The 21,841-nt window shown below is 44.4% G+C and overlaps 1 protein-coding gene and 1 pseudogene across 1 annotated transcript in view; one reads left to right on the plus strand and one right to left on the minus strand.

Moving 5' to 3' along the window:
* Pdzrn3 (PDZ domain containing ring finger 3) overlaps positions 1–21,841 on the plus strand; it is a 228,772-nt gene that overhangs the window by 15,431 nt on the left and 191,500 nt on the right. Inside the window, exon 3 of the mRNA XM_057768199.1 lies at positions 5,987–6,094. Within this exon, the coding sequence (XP_057624182.1) occupies positions 5,987–6,094 (108 nt within the window). The remainder of the gene's footprint in view (positions 1–5,986; positions 6,095–21,841) is intronic.
* Positions 17,513–18,431, minus strand: LOC130873396 (glyceraldehyde-3-phosphate dehydrogenase-like; annotated as a pseudogene).

Below are 21,841 nucleotides of genomic sequence, written 5' to 3' on the forward strand. Positions count from 1 at the left end.
GAGTCATGATGTATGTTTTATCTCCGCACATATGAACCCTCCCACGTGTGTGTGCACACACACATTTGAGGCTATGTAAAATCACTAAGATAGAAAACAGTGGGTTTGGCAGCACTCGCAAAACTAGAGTAGAGACAGGGATAGGATTTGGGGCAACTAGACATAATCAAATGATTAGAGTTGAGGGATATGCAGAGAAGTGATCAAAAGGAGATGCAGTCAGTGCTGGGCCTGGAGTCTGGAATAATGTGGGCAGTGACTTACCGCACTGTGTTTTCACTCAAGGGGAGTGACATGAGATTTATGGTGGAATTCCTGTAGCTTTTAGCCAAAACCACAGTTTCAAAAACAAAGTTTTGTTTTTAAAAACTGACAGTTTTGTCATAAACGATATGTAGTAGATAAAATGATGAGCGTCATCTGTCTGGGACAACATTTTAAATGTCGGGTGGGGGCCACAGCCTTTCCCACTTTACGAAACCAGAGGAATGAGCTCATAGATTCCCATCATCTTTGTGAAAATCTTACCAAACTGGAGAGCCTGTGAGACTGGGGCTTTTCTGTTTTCCCTCTTCTAGCTGGTGATGATCCCAGGCTGCGTGTCCTAGCTAGTGATGACCCCAGACTGTGTGTTCTGGCTGGTGATGACCCCAAGGCTGCGTGTCCTAGCTGGTGATGACCCCAGGCTGTGTGTCCTAGCTGGTGATGACCCCAGGCTGTGTGTCCTGGCTGGTGATGACCCAAGGCTGTGTGTCTTAGCTGGTGATGACCCAAGGCTGTGTGTCTTAGCTGGTGATGACCCCAGGCTGTGTGTCCTAGCTGGTGATGACCCCAGGCTGTGTGTCCTAGCTGGTGATGACCCCAGGCTGTGTGTCCTAGCTGGTGATGACCCCAGGCTGTGTGTCCTAGCTGGTGATGACCCCAGGCTGTGTGTCCTAGCTGGTGATGACCCAAGGCTGTGTGTCCTAGCTGGTGATGACCCCAGGCTGTGTGTCCTAACTGGTGATGACCCCAGGCTGTGTGTCATCAGGTTGTTCTGATCTAGTTCCTTGAAGCCCCAGTTTGGGGAAGGGGGAGGGAAACAGGCAAGCCTCAGTATGTAAGCATTTGACCTCAGCTAACAATAAAGAGGACCTTGGGCAAGTGCCAACTTATAAAAGGACCTATTGGTAAGGGTGTGTAAGGGGAGGGGGCATTGCTCATCACTAGAGGCCTTGGCCAGCACCCACAGCACCCTAAAGGAAAAGACAGAACAAGAAAGCCCGTAAGTGACTTAGCAGGGAGACAAGATGGGATTCCCTTTAATTGCATCTGTGATGATGGCCCCTCCTCTGCCCACCTCCCGCTGTCGGTTTTAAGGCAACCTCTGTAAACTAAGATCCACTTCACTTACTGCAAGTTTCAGAAGCTTCTACAGGGACAGAGCCTGAACTAGGAAGACCTAGGTCTCTGCCCCAGGTGGAACCACATCAAAGCCCAGTGTTTACAAAATCCTGGTGTGGAGAGGTACTTCTATGGGTGGTGATTGCTGAGAAACCCATTATGCTGGGTCCAGGAGGCTGTTTGGCAGGCTCACCCCAGGAGGGGTGAAAGGTCATGCCTACTCCCTGGGAAGATGGTTTCTGCTTTTCAAAGAGGTGGTGTGGGAGGGGTTGGGGCTCCCACTTCTTTTCCTTTTAAAGAGTGGGACAATCAAGGCTGTCACACAGAGAAACCCTGTCAGGAAAAACAAAAAAAAAAAAAAAAAAAAAAAAAGTTGATTTAAATACAACCCCAAACCTGATTTTGATTTTGTAGCCTTCCTGAGAGTTCTCTGTTGATTTGGTCTTGAACTAATGATATGCATGGGGACCTGAGTAACTAACTGACTTAGTGAGTAAAGTGCTCACTGTGCAAAGACTGGAGTTCAATCCCCAGCAGCCACACAAAGAGCCAGAAGTTGTATTTATAATGATGGAAGGTGGGCAGAGACAGGGGGAGTCCAGATCCTAACTATCCCAGCTAGCTAGTTTAGCTCAAAAAGCAAGATCAGGTTCAGTGAAAAACTGTCTCAATAAAATAAGATAAAATAAAATGAGTTTTGGAGCTGCTTGTGAGATAGCCCAGTGAGTAGAGTTTGAGTTTGGTCCCTAGGGCCCACAGGATGGAGAGACCTGACTACCTCAAGCTGTCCTCTGACCTGCATATTCACATCCATATAAAATAAAATGTAAAAGCCATTTTCTAAAATGTGGAAAGCAATAGAGGAAGATACCTGATGCCTACCTGTGTTCTTACACACACACACACACACACACACACACACACGTCAATACACAGGAGTATTCTTATACACAAGTGCACACAAATATAAACCACATATAGCAAACATCAGAAACCAGAGGAAAGTTTCATTCCACATGAATGTGTTTACTGTACTCTTGGATGTAAGTCTCCTGATGAGCAGAAAAAGCTTGTCAAAATCTAAATGTATTCTGCCCTTCACCTGGAGGGTCTAGCAGATCTCTGGTACACAGGAAAAAGCTGAGCTGAATTCCAGGCACAGTGGCACATGTCCTTAATCCCACCACTTGAGAGGTACTCTGGCAGATTACTTGAGTTTGAGACCAGCCTGGTCTACAAGTTTCGGGCGAACCAGAACTGAGCAACCAGGCATACACATGATCAGGTCTTGAAGCTGAAAGTGATGTGAACGGTGAGAGTGTTTCTCAAGGAATTCCTGTTTGCTACTTGTTTGGGCTGTGAAATAGCCCAGCCCAGGGACTCCAACATCAGGACTGTCACTGCACAGTGCTGTCAGCCAAACCACAGCGCTTGTTTATCAGTTCTTACGTCCCCTAAGAATTAGTAGCTGGTCAGGTATTTCCTGTCACTTAGGTCCTGGGCAAGTGTATTTTATATCTCGGTATTCCTGAGATGAAAGTAACTCTACTTGTTTTTCTTTGACTCAAGACAATAAAACAAATCCCATTAGTTCACCTTGAACAAATACATTAGTTCACCTTGATAAATAGATCTGACTTGGAGTATGTTAGAGGAGGAGCCAGATAGGCTAAGAGAGGAGCCAGATACCCAAGGGGGAAATCTGGCTGTCAGGAATGGTTTTCCTTCATTTCATTCTTGTGATCCCTATGTGTATGAATTTGTGTGTGTGTGTGTGTGTGTGTGTGTGTGTGTGTGCGTGTGTGTGTTCAGAGTTTTTCAGTACCTTGAAACTCAGGTCCTCATGCTTATAAAGCAAGTGCTTTCCCAGCCCAGTTGACTTATAACCACAGCATTTTTCGTATTTTCTGTATCCTGGCCTCAGCCTTCACTACCATCTTACACTAACTCCAGTGTTTGGCCTTGCTTGTTCGTGTCATGTTTTTTGCTTGAACATTCTTGCATCCCTTTATAATAATTATTTAGACACAGTTTAGTATTTTACAAAGCAAACCCAAACCCCATCCTGCATCTCTTCTCCGGCCAGGAAATGTAAAGAGGGTAAACAAAGATAGGTCCTTTTCTCATGAGATATATCCGCATCTCCTCTGTGGGAAACCCTGCTTGCTTAGAAACCTTTAGCTGTCCACTGAGGCTCTTCAGCTGCCTTTATTAGAAGGTCATGCAGATGAGATGTTGGACCTCTGCATCCTCGTTTTGTCAGTTTTCTCATTGGGAAAGAGGATTGCCTTTGAGGATCTCCTAGCCTCTATGAACCAATGCTGCTTTTTAACTATGTGCATTTAGCCTTTCTGAATTCAGACTTTCCTCTTGTGGGATAGACAGCAGTAGTTCTTACTGCTGGGGTTATTGTGAGGATTCAGTGATGCAGGCACCTGCTGTCTCATGAGTCCTTGGTAAGTACAATCCCTCATTGTGCTGGCATTTGTGATGCTCGTGTAGGAAGCTGGATTGGGATGCAGGCATGAATGGCTAAGAGAGAAAAGATACTTGTAGCTTCTTAGCTGATTAAGGGTTAGTGTGAGCTGAGTGCTGAGATGGTAAGCAGAGATGCCTGGTAAAGAGAACCTCATGCAACACCCATGCCAATGTCGACCCATCTTCTAAGGAAGCATTGATGGAACTCAGGTAGCACTTAGAGATATGTCTATGACATGCAGCAATGGAGAATGGATAAACACTTACTGCTTGTGCCAACTTGGCGTTTTTGCTTTGTTCTGGCATATATGGAGAGACAGAGAGAGATAGAGAGAAGAGGTAGAGATAAAGTTAGAGAGAGACAGAGAAGACAGAAAAAGAGATACACAGACAAAAAGATATAGAGAGATATAAGACACATAGAAACAGAGATGGAGAGTAAGAGCCAAAGAGAGACAGAGGGAGGGAGGAAAGGAAGGAAGGAAGGAAGGAAGGAAGGAAGGAAGGAAGGAAGGAAGGAAGGAAGGAAGGAGAGAGGGAAGGGAGAAGAGGCTGCAGAGTGCATTCTCTTAGCCTTAGCTATAGTTCCTTAGAATGGTTTCCCTCCCTTCTCTCTCTCTCGTTCTCTCCCCCTCCGTTCCACTCTATATTTTGTTCTCCTTCCCTCTTTCCATCTCTCTTTCCTGTTTGAAAAAGAAAAGGTTATATTTTCATAATTCTTTTGGGCCATGGTATTTTTATGTACTTCTATAGAGAGCATTATTAAAATAGCTCTTTTGGCATTGTGGGAAGGAATTTAGCATGGCGCTGGTTTGGAGTTCTCTGAAGTGTCCTGTGCTCCCTTTTCAAGTCATCTTGTTTCATTGGCCTTTTTGGTAAGATCAAGCATATTATCAGATGCTTTTGTTTGGAAACAGCACATGCATGTGCCATGTAATTTAAGAACCCATCTGTTAATCACTAGAACGTTCTAAACACTTGGAAAAGACTTGTCCCAGTACCGTGTAGAAAGAAGTTCATGAACAAGCTGGGGTCAGAACAAGCAGTTGGATCCTTTTCCAGTCAGGGAAAGGAGGGACTTTGAGAAATGAGCTGACCTCTTTGTCTTTATTCGTAAATATCTCATTTCATAATTAGATTATTACATAGTGACTCCTGGAGCAATTCTTTGTGTGGGTAGCAACTGGGGCCAGTGTCTAGTGAAATCACAGGGCAGTCTCTAGAGGACCAGTCAACTGTGTTTGCCTCTTGTACAAATTTGGCCCAACTATTCAAATTGCTAAGGACTCTTTGTTAGGTGTCTGTGAGCAAAGATGTTTCAAAATACTAAATCAGAGTGATTTATCTTATCTGATGGTAAGAGCTGTGGACACTGTCCATCCTTCCTGAACTCGAGTCCTGTTCAGACTGGGGAAGCAGGGCAGTGCTGGGAAGTGTGGCTTAGTTGCTCCCAAAGCAGAAAAGAAAAGAGGCATGGAGGAAGGGGAAGAGAGGAAAGAAGGAAAGAGGAAGGGCGGGAAGAAAAGAAATGAAGGGATTGAAGGATGGAGGGAAGAAAAGAAGGATGGAAAGGGGAGGGAGGGAGGGAGCAAAGAGAAAAGAAGAGGTAGTGGGATGAAAAGCGGGGTGGGAAGGTAAAGGGAAATAAATGGAAATGAAAAGAAAATATACAGCTAAGGTCCAAAGAGTGGGCTCGGTGTGATCCTGCTATGTGCATGAAGAGTGGGCTCGGTGTGATCCTGCTATGTGCAGGAGGAAGAGCAGACTCGTCTTGAGGAAGGTGATGTGTTAAAATGTTTTGGACAGAATATACACGCTGAAATAGAAGCCTCATGGAGGAAGGAGGACGGCTGCTCGAAGATAGCACACTCCTCCCATCATCTGACTTTGGCTCCAGTTTGGAATATTTTTACAATACATATGAGCCAGTTTCAGTTAAAACAGAAATTAAGGGAAACAAACAGCTTTTACCTTTAACACCACTCCTGACAAGTTGGGGTCGCAGAGTGCAAAGTTGTTTTTGATTTGATTTTATTTTTTTTGAGGTTTTGTTTTTATTATTATTTTATTTTTTCATGCCAGCTTCCATGCCTAGCATTCATGCCTGTGTTTTCTTAACCCTAAGGACAATCAAGATGGACCCTCCAGTGAAGGAATCTTTGTATCCAAAATAGTTGACAGTGGGCCGGCAGCCAAGGAAGGAGGCCTGCAAATTCATGACAGGATTATTGAGGTATGTGAACACTGGCTGGTGTCTGGATAGACTGCCTGCCATCCACCTTTGCCTGGCTCGCAGAGGGATGTTTAGGGGCTGGGGTTAGGGGTGCCTCTTGTGGGGATGGGTGGGGAGCAGGATACTTTGCTGGTGGTGTGTAACCTGATCGGGTGTTGATTGCCTTGGTGTGAAGTTTCCTTCGGCAAGGAGAGGCTGGATTTGGAGGGGGCATGTTCACAATTTGGCTCTTTGCAAAGGGACCTACATCTGTTTCCATGGGGACCTACATCTGTTTGCTATGCCTCTGTTCCTGCCCTGCACAAAACAACCTTCAGAGGGTTTACATGCTAGTTAGAAACAGATGATCGGCCCCCTGTTGGACAGATTGGGACTCTGTACATATTGGGTGTGAGTGTGTCAGCCTCAAAGTCATTGTCTGTTCCTCGGTGCTCACACCACAGTGCAGCCTCGGCACAGGCATTGTTTGTGTTCCTTCACACTCCCTTCTCGGCTGTTTGCCTGAGGTCTGTTGGACGATCTGGTGGCCCAGAGACATGCAGGTCAAAGTGGATGTTGGGGTCCTCTCACTTCACACCCATCTATCTCTTCATTTTCAGTTACTGCATAGCAGGTTTGAAGGCTGTCATTGGGAGATCTCTCAGTGGCACCATGCAGCGCTTTGGAGTTAGGGTAACACTTGGCAGAGTTCTAGCGTGCAGACAGGAAGCCCGTTGTTTCTCACCTCATTGTGTGGGCTCTTCTTGCCAAGTTTGAAAGACCTGACTTCATCTGGGTGCTGTTTTGGATCATTCATATTTCTCATTTAATGAATATTTCTGGGAACTTAATTATCCAAACTCCTGCTAAAGAAAAAGCAAATACGAGATTCCAAGGTGACCTGCTAGATGCCACAGGAAGGTCATCTGTGGCTATATCCACTTCCATAATCACCAAACAGGAAGCCAGAAAGCCAGCACAAATACCTGAGGAGTTTGCTGTGCCAGACACCTTTGCACAACATCTGCACTTCCTAGGGATTTTTATGTTAAACCATAAGTGAAGTTTTGCATCACCCATAGTCATGTGACCACAGGCTTCTTCTCCTGGGGGCACAAAGTGCAAAGAAGACCAAGAACGGTATTGTCAATGTTCCAATTTTACATGAACCAATTGAGCAGTGATTTCTTTCTGGGTAATTTTATGTCCTCTGGGGAATAAAATTAATAAAAAATGTGGTTGACTCTTCCCAGAGAAGCCAAATACCTGAGTTAAGGCTGAGAATAAAAGCCATGTGGTCATTTATATTCGAAGCCTACTTTGTATTGTTTAAGGATACTATTAAGATTGGTACACTGCATTTGACCTTCAAAAGACTTCTGAACTTGGGGTTAAATCTTGTGCTTTGGACTTTCCAGCTTAGCGTGGTGCGTTCTCTAATAGCAGCTTGCTTGGGCAGCAGAAACCAAATGCATTACCATAGCTTTTGAAAGCGAATACATTTTCTGAGTCTATTGTTCAAAAAGATAAGTACAGCCTGTCTTGCCAAGGCATCAGTGGGACAGCCAGTTTCTCCAAGTCACGGAATCTTATTGCTCTTAAGCTTTGCAAACGCAAAATCTCCAGCTGGGCAGGATTTTCTCTTGGCAGAGGATGATCTGTGTTTGAAATGTTCAGTATGGTTTCTGGTAAGTCCCACTCCCACTTTGGACAGTATGTAAAATATTAATCAGGCCCCAGTGTTAAGACATAAAGGAGGGAGATCCCAATAGAGAGCCTCCACATACATAATCACGGCTGACACAGTGTTGCCCTTTTCTGTCGAGTTCTAATCTCTTCTGACATGATACAGTGATTCTCGGGACTGCAGATATGTTCTCCAGTTCACCTCATTGTCTGTGTTAGGGTTTATTACCTGGGCATGAGTCTGATGGTGCTGTGGGGTGTGTGTGTGTGTGTGTGTGTGTGTATGTGTGTATGTGTGCGCGTGCATGTGTGTGTTCATGGGAAGAGTTAGGCTTTCTGTTTTCCCACACTAAATCTCGTGTTTTCAAGGCAGTGAGCAAGCTAGTAGCAGAACTTCATGGGGGAACTTTAGTTCTTACAAGAGGCTGCTGTTTTTAAATCCAGAGAGAGATGCAGCCTCATCCATTCTGCAGGGTGAGTCTGCATTATTCTCTGCCTGGAGTCTGCTTCTGAAACCAGAACAGTGTCCTCATCCACATAGAGCCAGATCTGCCCTATTCCCCCAGCACCACCTTCCATAACAATCGAGGCGAACTCAATGCTGTCGTGAAGTGAAAGCCACAAAACTATGTGTGCACACATTCATTTAGACGTGTAAAATGATAGACGAGACTGTAAGAGTGAATGGAAGATTATCTAACAATGAGTTGCTATGTGAGCACCGGGGCACAGTGGCTTCAGAAGATGCGGTGATGCTGTCAGAAACCGCCCCTCTGTGTAGGTGCAATGTGCCATGCCAGCTGCAGGGTGCCAGGGTATTGGTTACCATAAGTGCCATCCTTGATGCAAGCTTTCATGGTGTTGAATGGGTTACAGTCAAGCTGCTCAGGGACAGGGCTGTCAGCACCTATCTCTTCTCAGACTGATGAGTGACAGTCCCCAGTTTGTGCTGCCAAGGCCTAGTAAGGAAGCTGGAGCTGGAGATGTGAAGCTCCTTGCTTTAAATGCCCTTCCAGCACCTGTGGCAGGAGCACTTGCTCTCTGCCTGCACTGTGTGTCCCCTATGGCCTGGGTATGTGTAGACATTGCTGTTCTCTCTTACATCTGCTCAGAGACACAACAAGCTCCTGCCTTGTACAGCGTTGGCTTCTGATTGTTTTGTACCCTCTCTACTCCTCCACCTCTGACCCTCCTGGTACTTTGTCTCCTTTTGACTCTTCCTTGAATTGAATATGAACTTGTTCTTATTAGGAGATTATAATACATTTCTTAATCCATCTTATAGTCCTCTCATGAAACCCTGACTTCCCTGGTGGTTTTGGTTTTCTGCCTCTTAGCTAGTTTTTGGAGTTGTCTGGGAAAGATGGTGCAAGACTCCTCTAGCTTATAATTCTCAAGGTTCTCAAAGGAAAAGTACTCTTGTTATTTCCAGCAGTTTGAAATCTTCAGAAGAATCTTCATATTCATATGCCCAGATAAAGTGTGGGTTAACGAATGGAGGCAGGATCTTCACAAGCAGAACACTTTCCTCTGTGATCTAGCGTTTAGACTTAGTCAGATGCTACCCAAGTCTAACGTGGCTATGTAAGAAAGCAAAAGTTGAAAAAAATCACATAAGATCAATATCACCCTCAAACAGCCGTCAGGGTGTGCCAGGCAGAGTACAAGCCATCTTTCTGTAGTTTAGCCAACACTGGGCCACCTCCCTGTTACCCCAGTTACCACTACCACATTAGTCTGTTTGGGAAGCTCTCTGAACACCTCCTTTGGCTAAGCTGTCCATTGAGAGAAAAGCATAAGAAAGCTGTCAAATGGAGAACCTGGCAAGCTCACTTTGAAGCTTGTGATTATGCAGTCTCTGTCACTGTCTCTTTCTCTCCTGTGTGTGTGTATGTATGCATGTGTGTGTCTATCTCATAAATACATAAGTATTTTTATATCTATAGGTAGAGATGATAGAGGGATGGATAGAAAGAAAGAAAAAAAGAAAAATAGAGAGATATAATTACATCTTGAAGCTTTATGAATTGGAAGACTGAGCTCAGTCTACTATTGGTTAGTTGGTTAGGGCTTGTTAACAGGTGCTGATAAAAGCCTGTAGCAATTGTGTGGTTGAAATCACTCTCTGTTCAAGCCATGAAATGTGAGTCTGTGGGTGTAGAAAAAGTACCATCAGCCTGTCCATTCCCGGAATTCCTAAATGCATGTTCATCTCAAAAGTGTTCTGACTTGGAGACCTGCAGGTAGTCAGGACCCCAGCGAGTGTGATGCCTACCCCTCCTCCTTGGCCTGTGTTGGACTGTCTTTGCTAATCAGGTCGGGTTGAAAAACAAACAGGACTTCCTCCGCAGCCAGGCTGCCTAGTTTGCAGAGCCAGTGTCACCACTGTGTGTTCTTACAGCAAAGATGTTCTGAGACCAGTGAAAGTGGCAGAAGGGAGCATGGATCAGAATGATGGAGTGTTCGCTCCCCCCCCCTTTCTTTAAGGACTGGAGGACAACTTTTGTTTCTATTTGTTTTCCTTATTTTAATGTAGTTTCAGGCTCACAGGCTCATGTGTCTGTGCATTCTATTTATCTCTGTGTCTGTGAGTGTGTTCATGCATGCATGCACATGTATGTGTGCCACAGTGCATGTGTGCATGTCAGAGGAAAACATTCAGGAGGTAGTTCGATCCTTCCACCATGAAGGGTTTCTAAGGGCTTGAACTCAGGTTACAAGGCTTGGTAGCAAGCACCTTTCGATGCTGAGCCGTCTTGCAAGCCCTCCACCCCTGCACACACCACATATTTTTTTTATTAAAATAAATTCTTGAGTACATGCAAAATGGTAATCTAAATCAGGAAATAAATAAGAGCACAGACTGTCACCTCCACAATTGATTCACATTTTGTCGCTACTTCCTATGATGTTCTTCACAGGGAAAGAAAATGCCCTGTGATATTAGTTACTTTTATTATTGCTTCAACAAGATACAGCACAAAAGAAACTTAAGGAAAGGGTTACTTTGGCTTAGTATGTAGGGGCACAGTCACCATAGTGAGGAAGGCATGGTAGTAGGAGGTTGAAGCCACTAGTCACATGGCATTCACAGTCAGAAAGCAGAGACCTGGATGCTGCTGTGAACTCACTTTCTCCTTTTATTCAGGACAGGGCCCCAGTCAATAGAAGAGAATACAATGGTGCCTTCCCCTGGAGGAAGGGGCATTCTTTTCCCTATTTAATCTACCCATTTGTCTGTCTGTTTCAATGGGGTCTTGTACACCTTTACAATTTGGTGATCACATGGCTGGCTCAGGCCAGATGTAGCTTTTATAAACTTTAAGATTCTGTCTCTTTGACATGTAACTATCATGTGTGAACATTTTTCCACCTTAGACTTCCCTTGCTCTGTTTTTGCAATCTGGCACTCTCTGAAATTTCGCAATCTGAAATTTCTAACCAGAATATAGGTGCTCCTTATGCTAGACTCTCACTATGATTTCCTATTTATTTATTACTTTTTTATTTTGTGGTGATGGGAGTTGAACCGAGGGTCTCATGACTCTTCAGTAAATGCTCTACATGTAGGCTTTTCTAAAATTTAATTGGTTTAACAGTCTGGCAGTGCAAGCTGAGGACTTTCACATCTACCCCCTTCCGTCTCCCTCTCGCTCCTGCCACACACACCTCAATGCGTTTCCCACATTCATGTCTTTTTGTTTTGTTTTGTGACCCACTGAGTTCTACTAGGATGGCTGTGGGACCATGGTTTGGGAATAATCTGTTGGTTCCTGGTAGGAAGTTTTTTCCAGAGCACTCTTTTTTTTTTTTTTTAATGATTAAGTTGCTGAGGCTGGTTTTGAACTTGCTCTTCTCCTTCCTTGGCATTCCTGGTAGCTAGGATGGCAAGCATATGCTACCAGGTCCGGCTGGTGGAAGTTTTCATTGCTTCCAGTCATCCTTAGTTGACAGAGTTTTTATTAAAAGTCGCTGTGTATGTGCAAACACGCAGACACGCCAGCTATGCTCTCCCCTCTGCTTCTGCAGTCATCCATATGCATGTCTTGAAAACCATGCTGACGTCAATAAGTCTAATCTTAGCCCAAGCCCATGTGGTTGATTTTATTCTTCCTCTGTATAGATTTTCAGGCTGGGGTGAGAACTTTTGGAAATGGTGAGCAGTGCACTTTTTCCTTTGAATTAAATCTCTCATCTTTGTTTAGATATTCCCCATGATGAAAACTTGCTGATGAAAAATACTTAAGATGTTTCCATTTAGGGTTTGGTTTGATTTTAGAGAAAAAAATATTCCGTGACCTAAATGATATTTTCGATTATATTATTTTATTTGTTAGAAAAGTGAGAAAAAATGAAATTTTTCATTGATTTTTGTTGCGCTCCATATTTTTCTCTGCTCCCCTCTCTGCCGCTCCCCTTGCCTTCAACCCTCTGCCAAGGTCCCCATGCTCCCAATTTACTCAGGAGAATTTTTTTTCTACCCATGTAGATTAGATGTATGTAAGTCTCTCTTAGTGTCCTCATATTTGTCTAAGTTCTCTGGGATTGTGATTTGTGGGCTGGGTTTTTTTTTTTTTTGCTTTATGTTTAAAAATCACTTATGAGTGAGTACAGATGATAATTTCATGCGAGAACATATAGCTAGCAAGCATCGTGGCTAAACAGACACAAACAGATGATCTGTTTTGTAGGTAATGTCAGAAATAAAGCCATGGAGCTCTATTGCTCTGGCCAGAGTCCCCACTGACCATGTTCAACAAGGGAGTCTAGAAATGCCTGTTATTTCCTTGGGCAGCTGAGGATAGGGAACCTGAAATGGCCCTATCCTATAGCCATACTGATGAATATCTTGCATATCACCATAGAACCTTCATCTAGCGATGGATAGAGATAGAGACAGAGGCCCACACTGGAGCACCGGACTGAGCTCCCAAGGTCCTAATGAGGAGCAGAAGGAGGGAGAACATGAGCAAGGAAGGCAGGACCACAAGGGGTGCACCCACCCACTGAGACAGTGGGTCTGATCTATTGGGAGCTGTAGGGACATAGCCCCACCCATTGGGGGCATGTTCGCCTCGGGCTAATGTTTACGGATAAATCTGCCGGGCGTGAGCCCAGCAGCCCTTTTCTTTTGCTCCGCTTTTCCAGTACTCCGTGGGAACCTGTGGTCTTGTAAGTCTATTTCCTTATTAAAGCTGTATATATCTATATAATCTGTCTGCATTCATTTGCTCCGCCACATTTGGCGCCCCACGTTGGGCGCCACTCTGTTGTAATATGAGCGGCAGGGCTGCGTCCCAGGCACCCGGCCGCCCGCATGGCTTGCTTATGCCCCGAAATAATTACATGGAAACTGTATTCTTTTAATCACTGCCTGGCCCATTAGCTCTATTCTCTTATTGGCTAGCTCTTACATATTGATCTAACCCATTTCTAATATTCCATGTAGCACCATGAGCTGGCTTAGCAGGGAAGATCTTAACCTGCGTCTGTCTGGAGAGGGAGAATCATGGCGACTCTCTGACTTGGCTTCTTTCTCCCAGCATCCTGTCTGTTTACTCCACCCACCTAAGGGCTGGCCTATAAATGGGCCAAGGCAGTTTCTTTATTAAATGAAAGTAACTCTCCATCAGGGAGCTCACCAAGGCCAGGTGAACTGTGACTGAAAAAGCATGGGATAAAACCGGACTCTCTGAACATGGCGGACAATGAGAGCTGACGAGAGGCCAAGGACAATGGCACGGGGTTTTGATCCTACTTCATGTTCTGGCTTTGTGGGAGCCTAGACAGTTTGGATGTTCACCTTCCTAGACCTGGATGGAGGGGGGAGGACCTTGGACTTTCCACAGGGCAGGGAACCCTGACTGCTCTTGGGACTGGAGAGGGAGGAGAAGAGGAGTGGAGGGAGGGGGAGAGGGGCGGGAGGAGGGGGAGGGAAATGGGAGGCGGGGAGGAGGCAGAAAAAAATTTTTTTTCAATAAAAAAATTAAAAAAAAAAGAAATGTCAGTGAGTTAGTCATTTTTGAAAGTAAGAGCTGATGTGGGAGAGGTAGCTCAGTCTGTAAAGCATTTGAAGTGCTGTGCTAGCATGGGAACCCGTGTCCATTCCCTAAAAACCACAACAAAGCTGGACATCATGGTGGCCATATACAATTACAGTACTAAGGAGCTTGAGGCAGAATGATTCTTGGAGTTCACTGGGCAGGTAGTCTAGTCTAACATGCAAGAGGTGGGCAAATGAGAAGACTCTGCTTCAAAACACAAGCTAGACAGCTCCTGAGAAAGAACAGTACCTGGAAACATCCTCTGGCCTACACACACACACAGACACACACACACACACACACACACACACACACACACACACACAATCTGAGTATGGTGGTATCTAGCAGAAATCCAGAGTTCTGGAGGCTAACGGGCAGACTATGAGTTGAAGGACAACTTGGGCTACAGAGTAAGATCCCATGTGCAAGCAAACTTACTTGTGCAGGGAAAACTTCATCCCTTTGTTATCCATTTATTCTATGTTAATGAGAGATATGCAGTATAACCTGACCTGTGTTCAGAAGATTCTCTGCCAGCTGCAGAGCAGGTGAGGCCTAAGGACCAACTGTTAGCCTTCCAGCTGTTTCCTGAGGTCAGCCTTGGAACTTCATCTCATACAGTGGCTTCTGTTGGTGGACAGTGACATCTGTGGATAGGATTATGAGTAGAAGCATCCCGAATCCATGCATGACTGAGCGTGTATGGTGTGGTGACCATTTAGCAATGTCTGTCATGGGTGGGAAGAAGGAGGTGGGTAAGGCTTTGGCGGTGTATTTTCTGATTCTGTTGTAGACTATCTTAAATGATGTTTTGGGGACCTCTATGCAGCCACTTGTAAGTGATGACTCTCCCTTCCTTGTCATATCTTTGTACTTAGTAATAATAATAATACCATTGTTTGGTTTTCAGGTGTAAAATAAAGAGGCACCTGTAAATACAGCAGTTTTACAATTTTAATGCTGATCCTTGGTTTCTTTCATATTGAGAATGGTATACGAATACTACCTGCCATGCTGTCTAAACAGGTAAGGGACGTGGTGCAGGTCAAAAGGTTCTTGCTATCCTAAGCAAATGTGAATTGTTATTTCAGATTTGGTATAGGTCACACAAATTTATAGCAAAGTCAAATATAGGACTTACTGAAACAAGCCTTGGTCTGTTGTCTTCTATGTGCCTAAGCAGGAGCGTGGCGCTGCTCTTGTATTGTGGAGAAAACCCTGCACTATTTCGGAGAGATGCCTTGTCTAGAGTCAACATGTGACAACAGTTAAAAATCAACATCCCACCTTTATTCTGCAGTGTCCCTTTAGATAAGCAACGTTGCTTGGTACCCGTTCTGAGGATGCACTGAACTCTTCATTCCGGTCTCTGTTCTTTAGTATTTATTACTGTTGTTATTATTTTCTCGTTATTTTGCTTCTAGATGAATGTCTTTATAGCATAAAGCATTTCATGCCAGCCACGTTAGCAAGCATAAAAGGTGAAAATTATACATGTGGTATGAAGCAGTTACTTATTTTTAAGACATTTATGAAACTTAGCCTCTGCAAAGGAGAAACAGTCTGAGTTAACAGCTTTCAAGTATTTTGTGGGGGAATTGTCAGAAGATTAAAATACTTAAAACCATACTTTGTGATGCCAAATTCTCTGAAGTATTCCTGTTCATATAATACAGGAAGTAGTAAAAGTAAAGAATTAGAGCATTGGAAGTTTTTTTTTAACTTTATCACAGATAGATGCAGCTTGCTTTCACTTGCTCCTGTTCATGTATTTCCTTGTATATTTTTTAACTACTCAGATTGGAGCTGGGGGGATTGGTTCAAAAGCAGAGCATTTGGTTACTGTGGTGGCTCATTGGCACTGTCAGCATGGTTGGCTTTGGAATTACCTGGGAGACACACTTTTCAGTGTATCTATATGAGTTTGCAGAGAGGCTGAACTGAGGAGGGAACGTCCACCCTGATTATAGGCAACACTAGCCCACAGGGTTGAGGACAGTCAAAATAACAGGAGGAAGGGGAGAGTGCACTACCCATCCTTACCCCCTTCCTGGTCCTCTAAGATGTGAAGAGCTCCAGCCACATGCTCCCGCTGCCAGGAATTTCGCTGTGCCTTCTCCGCTGTGATGGACACAACCCTCTCAAACTGTGGGTCCAGATAAGTTCATCTTCCCGGAAGCTGTTTTTATAATGAGTTTGGTCACTTTGAAAAGTAATGCAGCTAGCATTCACAGGACCTTCCAAAATAAAAGCCGCATTTTTGCTTATCAAAGCTCATAACACACGCATTGCGTGTGCAGATGGATGTCCATCTCAAGCTGAAGCTCTGAAGTCTGGCTGCCTTGCTGGCAGCTTCTCTCTCCAATCCTGTGCCCGTTAGTTTGCTTCCCATAGACAACTTGTGCTTCCTGGGGAGTTCTGACTCAGTATCTCTTATTCATATCTTGATAAGATTTAATTAGAGCCCAAGGCATATTTAAAACTAAGAATAAATCAGAAGTGGTTAGTGTTCAATTAAATTTCTCTAGTGAATATTAGGTCCAAGAGTTAAATCTTAGATAATTTCCTAAGGAAAAGAAAAGAAAACCAAAAAAATGACAAAAAAAAACCCTAGTACAACAAACCCTTGATGACAAATGCAGATAAAATACCTTTTATGTTTACTCACCTTTCCACATGATAGCTACATATTTATCTTCAGGTATGGAGGCTTTGAGAACAGTAACACACGTGCGCTCATTAAATAGTTAAGCTTCTAAAAGTATTGCTGCCTTTTGAATTTGTTTGTGTATTTGTGTGTGCGTGTGTAAATCAAGTACATGTGTGAAGATCAGAGGACAACTTACAGTGGTCATTTCTCTCTGTCTGCCACGTAGTTCCTAGGAATGGAAATCAGGTTGTCAGGCTTGGTAGGATATGTCTGTAAGTTTTGTTTGTGTTTGTTTGTGTTTTGTGTATGTGTGTGTGTGTTTGTGTTTTGTGTGTGTGTGGTGCTGATGGGAGAAAAGAGCTATAGACATTGGTATTAGGTCTGTAGGGCATGTTTCGATGGTCAGACTTAAGATTTAGAGCAAGTGCCACGGGGAGCCCCTTCAAAGCACGGGAAAGACATGGTCTTGAAAGCCAAGCAGGGTGCTGCTAGAGCAGGATCTTCTGATGTGGGCAGTGAGAAGGTAAAGTTGACAATCAGAGCTGCCCATCGGAACAGCGATTAGGAAGAATCAGAGCACAATAGCCACTGCCAACACTGAAGTTGTGCCACTTTCCCTGGGCACACTGAGCACCCACCCCAGGGTGACAGCTAACAGCACATTCTTCTAATGAAGATTAATGATTCCCGTGGGCTGTGCAGGGATGGGCAGCTGGTAGAGTCAGTCCACCATGCTGAGTGCCACTTTCATCAATGAAGACCTCAGGCTGTGATCCTTCCTTTTTCTATTTTGATAGTGACTGAACTTCGTGAAGGCCACTTCACCCTTTTTTCCTGATGGCCATATGTCATGCTGCTTTTTCTGGCTTTTTCTTTTTCTTTCTTTTTTTTTTTTTGAGGGGCGCAATGAACTTTATTGATGGTATTCAAGAGAGTAGGGCTCCCTAAGCCCCTCCTGCTATTCTGGGGGTCTGGGATGGAAACTGATGGAGATGCTCAGTGTCAAGGGTTAGTTAGGACAGGGACTGCTCAGCAGCCAAGGGCCTCTCTCTTGTTGTGTCCTTGCTGGGATGGGTGGTCCAGGGTGGGCTTCTTACTCCTGGGAGGCCATGTAGGCCATGAGGTCCGCCACTCTGTTGCTGTACCCAAATTCATTGTCGTACCAGGAAATGAGCTTTACAAAGTTGTCATTGAGAGCAATGCCAGCCCCAGCATCGAAGGTGGAAGAGTGGGAGTCACTGTTAAAGTCACAGGAGACAACCTGGTCCTCAGTGTAGCCCAGGATGCCCTTTAGTGGGCCCTCGGATGCCTGCTTCACCACCTTCTTGATGTCGTCATACTTGGCAGCTTTCTCCAGGCGGCATGTCAGATCGATGACCGACACATTGGGGGTAGGAACACAGAAGGCCATGCCCGTGAGCTTCCCGTTCAGCTCTGAGATGACTTTGCCCACAGCCTTGGCAGCGCCAGTGGAAGCAGGGATGATGTTCTGGGCAGCACCACGGCCGTCTCGCCACAGCTTCCCAGAGGGGCCATCCACAGTCTTTTGGGTGGCCGTGATGGTATGGACTGTGGTCATGAGTCCTTCCACGATGCCAAAGTTGTCATGGATGACCTTGGCCAAGGGGGCTAAGCAGTTGGTGGTGCAGGAAGCGTTGCTGACAATCTTGAGGGAATTGTCATACTTGTCATGGTTCACACCCATCACAAACATGGGGGTATCGGCAGAAGGGGCAGAGATGATGACCCTTTTGGCCCCACCCTTCAAGTGGGCCCCAGCCTTCTCCATGGTGGTGAAGACACTGGTCGACTCCACAACATACTCAGAGCCGGCATCCCCTCATTTGATGTTGGCGGGATCTCGTTCCTGGAAGATGGTGATGGCCTTCCCGTTGATGACAAGCTTCACATTCTCAGCCTTAACTGTGCCTTTGAACTTGCCATGGGTGGAGTAATACTGGAACATGTAGACCATGTAGTAAGAGCTTGAGGGGCTTAGATTTCATAGTCACCCTCTCTCCCTTTAAAAGAAAAGTCCTTTAAAAAATGCTAAGTATATCTTATGATTTACTATTGGAGGAACTTGAGTGAGACAAGAATTTATGTTCATGTCACTACTCAAAAGACAGGAATTTTGTTCTTATCCTAGAACAGTTTTTGCTTGGAAGTGTATGTCTCCAAACATGTTGATTTCTGAATTCATTAGTCCAACATATCTAACCTTCATCCTCTCAGAATACTACAAAATTATAGAGAGATGGATTATTTATTGCCTTCTCTGGTTGGAACTTGTGAACTATCTATGATTTATTGATGAGCTGTTGGGATAAGAGCAGAAAAGAATTTGTTTCTTTGTGGGGTTAGCATTGAGTTCCGTGTGATAGGATATAGGCCTGGGCGTATAAGGTTGGGTTTGGAATTGAGTTCTGTGTGATAGGATGTAGACCTGGACATATAAGGTTAGGGTTGACATTGAGTTCTATGGATGGGAGGCAAGCCTGAATGTATAAATTCTCAGCTGTGGGATTAGCTGAGTTGGGTATGATGGCAGACAAGCTTGGATGTCCAAGGTCTCAGCTGTGGGATGTTTACTTGTGAGATGAGTTTACATGCCCAGAGAAGGACAGGTGACCACAGAGCCCCTGGAAGGTTGTTTAGTGAATAGTGATAAGGAACCACAGACTCTGGAATAGACAAGCTTTTGAATATTGACTGTCTTTTGGCCCGTGCTAGCTCCTGTGGCCATCTCTGAACTTTGCCTTCTTGTACAAAATATGAACAACTTTACTTGCTCCCAGGGCTGCTTTAAGAAAGAAAATGTTGCATGTGTCTAAAGACTATAATTTGGGCCCCAGAATAAATGCTAGCCAGGTTTTTTCCTGTAGGTCTTTGAGGCCAGCTGGAGGGGCCTTCCAGCAAGCCGGTGCTTTGATGGTGGCTTTGTGGCACCGTTTCATAAACCTGAAATTACAGTCGTGAATCGACTGTTTTAATTTGTTTTACATTTCTTGTTTGAAATCAGTGACCCTCTGAATCTGGATTGAATAAGAGCTGTCACTTCCTCAGGCCATATAAATGACGATAATTGATCAATCAGAAGTAATTCTTAATTTACTTTTTAGTGTGAACAGCACGGTAATTCATCACATATGTGCCGACTTAAGCGTTCTAAAAATAAAGAAAAACAGTTGCGTGTTCAATATCAGCTATTTTTAAAGTGCCAGAGCAGATCAGGCCCTCCCTTCATATATGACTCATGAGGAATATTAGTTTTTTGTTTTGTTTTTTGAATTCTGAGAAGTAGAGCTGGGGAAGTGGTCAGCTCTTAGAGCACTTGCCTTGTGTGTTTGAGGACTAGAGTTCAGGTCCCCGGAACCTGTGTGTCAGGTGCGATTGATGACATGCCTGTAATTCCAGCACTGGGAAAGTAGAGGGGATTCCTGGTGCAAGCAGGCCAACCCGACTAGCCTGTCAAATTGGCAAATTCTGGGTTCACCCGCGAGACCCTGCTTCAGTGAATAAGTTGGAGAGTGACTGAGAAAGATTCCTGATGTCAGCCTCAGGCCTCCAGTCACTTACGTACACCTGCATATGCACATGCACATATGGGAACACGCATACCCTCTTGACAACAGTGCAGTTTGCCAGTGTGAAAAATGCAGGAAAAATGAAAACAGCAGTACTTGCTGACATGAAGACTTGTTCTGACAAAATGGCTTTTGGGTTGATTGTTTCAAAATGGGTACAGTGGCCTATGGAGAGACTCAGGCAGGGCATAGGCATTGCACATGGAACACATCTTTGCCCTGTTTGAAACTCTAGCAGAAATGAAATGGGAGACAACAGGATTAAATCAGATTCTGTGACAGCATTCTTCCTGTCATTCTCTGAAATACCTGGGCCACTCAGTGCACACATAAGAAAGTTTAATGAGGTAACACTGATGTGCGATGGGTCCTTGGGTGTAAAGTGCTGGCATTCGTGAAGTGAAGAAGGCAAAGAGTTGAGGGAAAGAAAACCCTTCCTATTTGTATGGAAATCTTGAGGCCTCTGAGTGCTCTCAATATCCTTGCTATTAAAAAAAAAAAAACTGTTTGAGAAGTGTGTAAAAAGTGCTCCTTCGCCCTTTCTTTTTAAAGCTGTAATGATGCTACTGAAGCCGTTGAGATTGGGGGCATCTCTGTTCCATTGCCCTTGTCGGTACCCTGGTATCAGCAGTTAAGTGCCCATTCCTTTATGAAGCTACAGCAGAGAAACAAGATCCACAAAGGAGAGATGCAAACATCTAGAATCTGCTAGAACCACAGAGGAATCTCACCCAGAGCTTCGTATTTCCATTTTGCTCACATGCCAAACCTTGCCTCTGCAGTTCTTTGCCAATCTTAAAATATGCTGTGTTTGGGCATATGAGATTTTTCTTGATTGCTTGGCATTAGAAAGTTTATAAGAAGTAGATGTGTCAGGCTGGGGCTGTAGTACAGTGGTAGAGTTCTTGCCTTCCATGCATAAGGTCCTAGGTTCAATCCCTAGTACTGGGGGTTGGGCTGGGTGACTTTCTGTGTCTATGCAAGTGAACCTGGGGTAGAATCTCCATCCATGTGTATGAGTGCCTTGTTGTATACGTGTGCCTTGTTGTATACGTGTACTTTGTTGTGTATGTGTGCCTTGTTTTGGCTTTCACACGAGCAGCTCATGAGGCCCATTCTGTATGTTCACCTACTAGAGACCTGTGAGGAACTAGATGGCGCTGAGTCGCTGAACATAGTATACGCTTAATAAGTTTTGTTCAAACTATGTCAGAGATGGAGATTCTTTGGGTCAGGCAGTATGGTGTAAAGTAGCAGCAAAGAAATCTTTGTCTAGACAAGAAGACTTCATTGCCTGTAGACTAGTCATGGGGAAGTTGAGTTTAATTTGCCTGACATGTTAATAACTAGGAAGTGAAATACAAAGCACCTCAAATTTATAAGATTTAATAGCTTATATTAGGGATTACACTAAGTCAGAGAGAGGAGAGTAAAGAAGGAAGTTGCTGTTTTTATTGAAATGGTTCTTCCTGTTCTTCCTTTGTTTGAAAGTTAAATCCATATTAAGTGTTTGCTGGTGGGTTTTTTTTTTTTTGCCACAGTTAAAATATTAAAGGCATTTAGAAACACAAATGTGGTGTTGGTTATAATTCTCTCCAGTTATAGGTGATCCTTTAGAATTTAACTAAGATTCGAGGAGAGAGAGATCTGGCCAGGCATGTGGCTCTTTCAGAAGGCAGAGGGAAAAAGAACACCAGCCTTCACTATAGAGTGCAATTCTGGGTGGTGGGGCGGGGGGGGGGGGGGGAGAAGGGGAAGGAAGAGGGAGAGAAGGGAGGAAAGAAGAGGGGGAAGCATT

Source organism: Chionomys nivalis, chromosome 1 (genome assembly GCF_950005125.1).
Source record: "Chionomys nivalis chromosome 1, mChiNiv1.1, whole genome shotgun sequence".
NCBI lineage: Eukaryota > Metazoa > Chordata > Mammalia > Rodentia > Cricetidae > Chionomys > Chionomys nivalis.